Source organism: Buteo buteo, chromosome 13, assembly GCF_964188355.1.
Source record: "Buteo buteo chromosome 13, bButBut1.hap1.1, whole genome shotgun sequence".
Taxonomy (NCBI): domain Eukaryota; kingdom Metazoa; phylum Chordata; class Aves; order Accipitriformes; family Accipitridae; genus Buteo; species Buteo buteo.
Window position 1 is genome coordinate 8292228 of NC_134183.1, and position 8579 is coordinate 8300806.

Here is an 8579-nt window from a genome sequence, read left to right on the forward strand (position 1 = left end):
CTGCAAGAGAGAAAGATACACACTGATGGCAGGAGATCAGAGCTACTTAAGAGACAAAATCTGCTATTCCTCTCCTACTGACGATAGCAAGAGCTGGCTGGCTGTAACTGGGAGGACGCAGATCCTAGCCATCCCTTCGGGGGCGGCGTGTGATGCGAAGGGGCTCTCGCCGCAGCCCTACCGAGGCACTGCCCAACCTCCTGCCGGGAGTCGGCCCCCTCCCACTCGAGGAGGGAGGCTCCCCCCGAGCCCAGATCGGCACCGGCATTCCCTCCCACCCGACGGCGGTGGAGGGATGCTCTCAGACGACGTGGCTGGCGGAGTCAGCTGCTGTTTGATGTCAGTACCTGCTCCGGGTTCGGCGGGGCGGGAGTGGGCGGGCGGAGCGCAGCGTAGCCGAGCCGCAGACTCTGCTCGCCAGCTGCAAGAGGGCTTCTGCCTCCCACACTCCGCCCGGCCCCGGTCCGCCCCGGCGGGGAAAGGGCGGAGGCGGCGGGGGGCACCCCAACGCCGCCGCGGATCCACTGAGGAAACTTGCCCAACTTTCTCCATCCCTGGCACCGGGACTCACCGCCATGGCCCCCGCCAACTCCTCCCGCAACTTCTCCGCGCCGGAGGCTCGAAACGGCTCAGGTGAGCAGGGGCTGCGCGGGGCGGAGGCGCACGTCCCCGGCGAGGCGGCCGCGCTGGGGCCGGGGCGGGGGCGCGAAGAGCTTTACAGGGGAAAGTCCTCCTGCACATCCCTCTTGTGCTGCTCTGCAGCGTTGACCCCGGCGCTGCTCATGCTCAGCGGGGCCGGCCGGTACCTCATAAAGTGGGAAAGGCTGAGCGCAGGGATACGGTGGTCGTCGTCCCCGCCCCCCCCCCCCACCCGCCAGCACCCCACCCCCGGGGCTGCCGGCCGGGGCGAGCCGCCTTCAGCACCCGAGGGCGGACAGCTCCGGGCCCCGAGGGGGGGCACACGGCGGGCGGGACGGGGCTGACCCCCTCCCGGTGGGTGGGGAGCGCCCGGGCCCCAGCCCTCCCTCCCGGGACACCACACAGCACCAAAATAAAGCCCCACCACCACCGTTGGCCCTAGTGGCTTGAAGCAATTCACTACCTTTTGGCTGTGAGACAGTAATAACTCCAGCAGCCCGTTGGTCTTAGTTGTGGAGAAGAGATGAACCAGTGCAGCTAGACAGGGAGGGGAACAAGGCATAGAGAACATGAGACATCTCTGGAGAGGTAGCAGAGATCCCCATCAGTCTCCTGTTTTCTCTGTGCTACCACTGTTCCCAAATCAATAGCTTAGGGTTATTCATGACAATTCTCAGTGGTGCAAGTTGGTGAAACTTTTCAACAGAAGGGGTTTTATGTGTGGTCTTTGACTCCCTGTACACCAGCTTGTCCTTTATAAACTGAAAGTGTGCCTTAGGTGCTTCCTTCTGAAATGCAGTAAAGATGTAGTTTCTTACGTATCTGGGCATGGCTGAGGACAACAATCACCTTAGAGAAAAAAAAATTTAGGCCAGTCCTCATTCAGTTCACATAGTGCCATCCCCTTTGGGACTTTTTAAAAGAGTAACAGGGCAGCCACAGATCTACAAGCAAGGACAAATCAATGCCTGAAGTAGCTGTTTCAGTAAACAAAGTACAGCCAAGCCACTTGTATGTGCACAGCAGCAGCCCTGAAAATTCAGGTTCAGTGATATCTCAAGATGAAAGAGGCTTTAGAAAAGAGATGACTTTTGAGTATTTGATAGTCATGCACTTCTGACTCCAGTCTATAATACAGACAGGAGCTATAGCTTCACACTAACTTTCAGCTAATAACACTTGAAAGTCCTGCTTGTACAAATACCAATAGCAGGAAAGATGCTACAGCTCTACAGACTACCTTTCACACGAAGCCTTCAGGCTTGCACACATTCTGCTTTAAGGTCAGCTGAGCTTGTTCCAAACATTACAGGATCAGCATGAGCACTGTATTGATTATACTGCAGGAAAAGGATATTTTGTCCCAATTTCCAGCTAACCAAGTGGCCTTATGTTTCACTCATACAATCCATGCCCACCACATTCATAACAAAGTTTGTGACTAAAAGAGATGAGAGCAGAACTCATAACAGCTACGTGCAGAACAGCAGGACCAGTGTCATCTTCCAATTTCTAGTCTGCCATGTTCAAGTATTAAGGAGCTGTTTGGATGTTCAGGGGATGCACAGGCTGGATGCTGAAGAGCAAGTATCAGGTCTCAATAGGGTGCTGATGACAGTATGTTACCTATCAGAAGCCATGTAACATGGGGCATTTTTTTGCATTGAGCAGCCAGGAAGAACAGGGACCATTCAAACCCCCACGACTGGCCCAGACCAGGCTTTTTTGTCTTGCCAACCAAGCCTGGCTTTCACCTTCAGGCCCCTGCCAGTTCTCCTGTGCCTCATTGGCTGCTTTCTGTCATCTGCATAGAAGCTTTCTGATAAAATGGTGCAGCAACCACTCTACTGGAGTCTGACCTTGGCCTTGCTTATGCCTAAGCTGGCTGCTTCCTAGTGCCAGGAGGACTGAGGCAGTGGCTGCTCATCACGTCCCACTTCTGAGAGCACTGAAATATTACGCACCGTTGATACGGCACACACTTCTCCAGCCACAGGCCACCAGTGTAGCTTCAGTTATCTTGCCAATTCAAGCTTCTCTGTCACACCAAAGTAAATCTGGAGAAGTTAGTACTCAAGAATTCTAGAGGTCAAAAATCAGCAAATACCACCTCAGCAAACAGACACCGCTTTGGCAGAGACAACACCTTATGAGAATCTGTTATTTCACTTAATCTCATTTCTAAGATTTCCCTAGGTTCTGTTGGAGGAGACTTCCCCACTTCTCCTACAGGTGTAGGCTGCTAAGGAGATGGAATAGTACAGTGACTGAAAGCATTTCCAATTAACACCACACTGAATCATCTGTAATTCAATGAAAGACACATGCAGTCTAAGCTTAGGGGCTGTCATGCATGTCCTTGTAAAAGCCACACAAATAACTCACACAAAGCCTTCCCCTAGAAAAAAACCTCACCAGGTCCCATAGGAGAGGAGTAATGAGATGAAATGAGATTTGCCTCAGCTGAGGGTGATTTCAGGCTCCATCACACACTGCACATGGCAGTCCTGCAGAACAGAGAGCACCACGATCAATGCCTTACACACCACCTTCTGTGCTCAAGAGCAGAAATCCCTGTTAGTTGGCACTGAGGGCTTGTGGCTTCAAAATGTGATTTTAAGGGACAAGGCAAATGTGAATTAGATTATGTTTGGGCCTCCTAGCCCAAAGAGCAACAATTGAGCATCAGTGCTGATAAGCTAAATGTTATCAGGCAAGAATTTTGCCCTGGAAATCCACCTGCATCCAGAACTCAGAGACAGCAGCTTTAAGCCATGTTTTTCTCCTTGTAGAGCTAGGGCACTCCCTGTTGAAGGGCGACTCTGAAACATACTCCCCAAATCCCTGTCTGGCCACACACCTGGAATTCTTTCAAGAAAAGAAACTGGAGAAAGGGAGAGGGGCAGGGAAGGAAGATGGAATGGAGTGCATGCTCTGGCCTAACCCTGACAACAGAGCTATCTCATACTGTACAATAGATAAACCACCCAACAGACAAGCTAAAGCTTTCTGACAACAGCTTGAGCATTGACTATATCCAGATTTTAGCACCCATACAGAGGCTTTACTTGTCCAATGTGCAAAGCACCAGCTGCCTCACCCACTCCCCTCAGAAATGGCTGGACACTCAGCACTCCCTGGAAGAGTGAAGTGCAGAGGCACACCAGCTTGATGTTAGTCTCCCAAAAAAGAGCCAGGGAATTTCAGAGCAGGACAGAAGTACATCAGGAGAGCTAAGGAAAGATGCCTACACATGGCCAGATTTGGGTATTCTGCTGCATGTACTGAGTGGCAGAGAAGGAAGTGTCAAATCCCCAGCTAAGACCCTCCATATTGCAGAGGATCTTAAGCACTGTTTCAAGCTACATCTTTGAGGGGGATCTAGCTGCAGGACTGGGCAAGCATACAGAGATGTAAAGAGGTTGCCTCTGGGTTGTGCTCACTGCTTTGGTTTGTCTTGACAGTAGCAGAGAAGCCAGCACCATACACCAATGTGATAATGCCCAGTCTCTTCAGCATCATCTGCTTCCTGGGCATTGTGGGGAACCTCATTGTCATCTACACTATTGTTAAGAAGAAGAAGCTGAGATGCAAACAGACTGTGCCTGATATTTTCATCTTCAACCTCTCCATTGTGGACCTCCTCTTCCTCTTGGGCATGCCCTTCCTCATCCACCAGCTCCTAGGCAATGGCTCGTGGTACTTTGGAGCTCCCCTGTGCACCATTATCACTGCCCTGGACACAAACAGCCAGATCACCAGCACCAACATCCTTACAGTGATGACACTGGACCGTTACCTAGCAACTGTCTACCCTCTAAAATCTACCTATGTCCGGACCCCATGTGTTGCAGCTCTAGTTATCTGCTTGGTGTGGCTCCTCTCCTTCCTGACCATCATTCCCGTATGGATGTATGCAGGTCTTATGCCTCTGGAAGATGGGACCGTCCGCTGTGCTCTCTTGCTTCCCAACCCAGAGACTGATATCTACTGGTTCACCCTCTATCAGTTCATGCTGGCATTTGCTGTGCCATTGATTGTGATCTGTGTGGTCTATTTTAAGATCCTCCAGCACATGGCCACCACTGTGGTCCCATTGCCCCAAAGGAGCCTCCGGGTACGTACCAAGAAAGTCACCCGTATGGCAGTTGCCATCTGCTCCGCCTTTTTTATTTGTTGGGCTCCCTTCTACATCCTCCAGCTGGTTCACCTCGGCATTGACACACCATCCATGGCCTTCTTTTATGCCTACAACTTTGCCATTAGCTTGGGCTATGCCAACAGCTGCCTCAACCCCTTCCTCTACATTGCTCTCAGCGAGACCTTCAAGCGCCAGTTCTTAGTGGCCATCCGCCCTGCAAAAGAGCCATGTCGCAACAGCAGCTCTGTCAACAACAACAGCATGACAGAGGCTAGTGTATGTCTGAAACTGGCACCAGAATCCACCCAGCAGACTCAGTTTCTGGAGGACTTTTCCCCACGTTCACTGCCTGTGACTGTGGCTGTTCACTAGGGCACTTGGAAGTGACCACAGCAGAAAGCCTTCAGATCCATAAGTCGGTAGAGAAGCAGCAGGTTCAAGCAATTCCTGGTGAAGCATATGAACTACAAGCTTCCACCTTCAAGAGTCCAGGTGCCTCCCTTTTTCGTTGCAGGGCCCTGCTCCTACACAGCCCTTGGCCTATGAGACGCTGCATACTGCTACTTCTTTCCACTCCTGCATGGGAGAACTCTATCACACAAGACACTGGGCCCCCAAAGAGGATGAATGGAAAAGAGAGGCAGGACAGAAAGAGGATTTCAAGGGGGAATGTTCACCTTGGAAGAGTAAAACCTTTATCAACAACACTGCCCAATGATTCCTCGTCTCTCGGCCTGACCAGGGTTCCTAAGCAGCATGTCAATATACAGCTTCTTCATTCAAAACTTGAACCTTTGAAACACAAGGTCATATATTTATTCTTGATAAGAAATCTGACCTGGAAACTTTGACATCTGTGCTCATATCCTAGAAGCAAACAGCAGAGAGAGATCTTGGGGCCAGAAGTCTCACCTAGGTCTGTCACTTGGCCTTTTGGTCCAGCCCCATCTGCCTCTAGTGGGCTGTATTGTTTGGCAACAAAGACATTTTCAAGAACTGGCTAATTTTGATGCTAATCCTAAATATTTCAAGCAAAATCAGGCAGATAACAATTGCACTGCTTCAAGGGACTGCAAACAATTCTCAAAACTACCGCTGCTAACACCAGCTTTGTGGCTTTTCATGCCAATGAGCAGATTTTCACACTGCTCGTTCCTCATGCTGTCTTGTGCCTCACAGTTTGCATGGCCATCGGGGAACTCCAGGCAGAGGGTTTTAAACATGACTGAAAAACACAATGTGCAGAGATCTGTGGAGCAAAAAGCTGTGAAAAGGCAGCTCAGAGGAAGCAGAGTTGCTTATGCAGCTTCCTCAAAATAACAAATGCTTTACAGAGTTAAAAGAGGAAAAATTAAATGTCTGTGTTTTGTATATGTGTCTTTAACAGTCAGAGGCTAGCAAATAACTTTGCTTATTACAAAGACTAGAGAAAAGACAGCACACATCAGCTAAATGTGGGGGATTACACTGATAGCCTGCACAGGGCTCCCAGGGGACCGTGCAGGCATTGTTCAACACTTTGTCAAACACAGAAGAACTGGTTACTGTAGATGAATTTAGTAAAAAGAAGAATTAAAAACATCATACAGCACAAAAGAATTTGTTACCATGCTTACGGTTTCATGCCACCAGCCACCCACAATATACCCAGAACAGAAATTCACCCCTACACACCAAAACTGTGTCACCTGCGCAAGACTTTCTAAGCCACATGCATGCTTATGGGTCTGCCTAATGCACACATGCCACAGGCGCAGGTGTTTAAGTACAGCCAATAATTCAGTCTACACTCTGTAGAGAACACAGCCATTCACTTGCATCTGGTGATCAAAGCAGGCTGGTGTGCAACACCAGCACTTTTGGCATCATCAGGTGCATCATGTTGCTTTTTAAGCCATTGAACAAACCTCTTAACAGGGTGTCTCTGTATTTTCATTCCATGCTCTGTCAACCTGCACCCACTGCAGCAGCACATCCACACAACTGTACAGTGTCTTGCAAGTTTTTCACCCCCGCTTCCCTGGGCAATAAACCCAGCCAGACACATAGAGAGCTTTCAAGCTTTATGACTTTAAAATCTTTGCCCCATTTTAACTGCCAGGAATTTTCACCTGCTGGTTTTCATGGATCTGCTTTGCTCTTTGGTCAGTACTCTCCCCAGAGGGCTCAGGAGCGAAGGTCAAGGAAGATGCGTGCTGTACCAAGCCAGACTTGCTCTCAGGACAAGGGAAGCTATTGTGTTACCTTTCTCCCATAAGGAAGTTAAGGGGAGAACTGGCACACTTATCTGTGAAAGGAGGTGGTAGTGGTTGGGTGGGTTTTTTTCCTCCTTTAATAGTAGCAATGAGGAAAGTATGAGAGAAGCGAAAACAGACTGAATTGTCAAGGCTCTCAGAAAGCAGCACGCTGAAGATACTATCTTGCTTACGCAGTAAAGGGGTGTTTATGTTTGAACTAGTCTGTTCCCGTCTGAAGTGAGTCAGTCTGACCCAGTGTGGCCAAGCCACGTGCTAAAAACTACGGGGGCACTGTGGGCTAACCAAGAGAGACCAGCACCACCTTGTGCAACACTCGAAAGGGTCTTTGTGGAGTAGACCTTCTCCAGATCTCATCACACTGAAGTCAAGGCACAGTACACAGGCACCTTCCCAGGCTGAAGTCCTTTTAGATCTCATCTATGTGAAGTGAAAGCCATGCTAGAGAGACCTGGTCCCAACACCAAGGACAAGGCTTCCCATTTAGCCAGTGTCCCAGCAGAGGCACCTGCCCCTTCCCACTACCCTGGCAAAGGCTCATAGTTGTCATTCCCTCATGCCTGTCCCCAAGGGGTTTCCTAGTCCAGATGCCTAAATACTGGCTGTGGGGTCCCTTCCTTTCCACGTACATCCATAAAAGCTGTGGCAAATGCACCTCAGGAAGACAAGGATGTGGATACCCGTGGATGCACTGGGAGGTTGGGAAGAGAGGTACAGACAAGCAAGCAAAGCAGCAAAGAACACAGACAGCACATAGCTTTTTGCCATCTTCCCTAAATCACCCCAAAGCACAGGGGAAGATGAACAAGAACCTCTCCTTTGAAGACAAACCTTTCAATCAAAGGCCTTCAGAGGTGTCCCCCTACCTAGGGGGTAAGGCAAGGCCTTCCAGTATCTGAACAGTCTCTGTGCACCTTGGTGTGACCTACTCCAAACACCCTACCCCTTTTGCCTATTTTTCAGAGCTGGCTTTGTTAAGTCAGAGAGTCTGTTGACGTTCCAGTTTGCATTCAGCTTTACCACTTTGTCTGTTCTGCTCTTTGTATTTATTATGTGATCCCCCCATCTCAGTGCCTCGGTTACTAATGGCAGAGCTTGAATAAAAGGCATCACTAAGTAGAAAAGGACACAGCTACTTGTGCAGAGACAGGCAGCCCAAAGTGCTGTGAGGTCCATCTGAAAGGCATGGTGAGAAGGGCACAGAGATATTGCAGCACGTTTCCCTGCAGTCCTGCCTCCCATACACAGCCCATTGCCTCTCTCGCTTGAGAGAAACTAAGGGAAATCCAGCTAAATAACTAGGGTGAAAAGCACCCCCTAAACCAAAGGGTGATAGAAAGAAACTATTCAATCTAGTTGTTCGGATCAACAGCCTGCTACACTGGATGAGACAAATTTCCTCAGCTCTTTTTGCCAGCACTTCTGTGTGTTTGCGAGCTGCCTTGTCAGACAGCAGGAAGACAGATGGGTTCACTCTCCACTCCCTCCTCTTCCTTCTCCTTGTCCTTAGAGGTGCAACTGAAGCCACATGTCACAGCTCTGCT

At 49.8% G+C, this 8579-nt stretch overlaps 1 protein-coding gene across 1 annotated transcript; it reads left to right on the forward strand.

Annotated features, from left to right (window-relative positions):
- The first annotated feature begins 295 nt into the window (after positions 1-295).
- LOC142038441 (melanin-concentrating hormone receptor 1-like) lies at positions 296-5152 on the forward strand. Its single transcript, XM_075043874.1, is given in 3 exon segments — positions 296-493; positions 495-633; positions 4104-5152. Coding segments are annotated over 3 exon segments (1386 nt in total).
- Positions 5153-8579: the final 3427 nt, after the last annotated feature.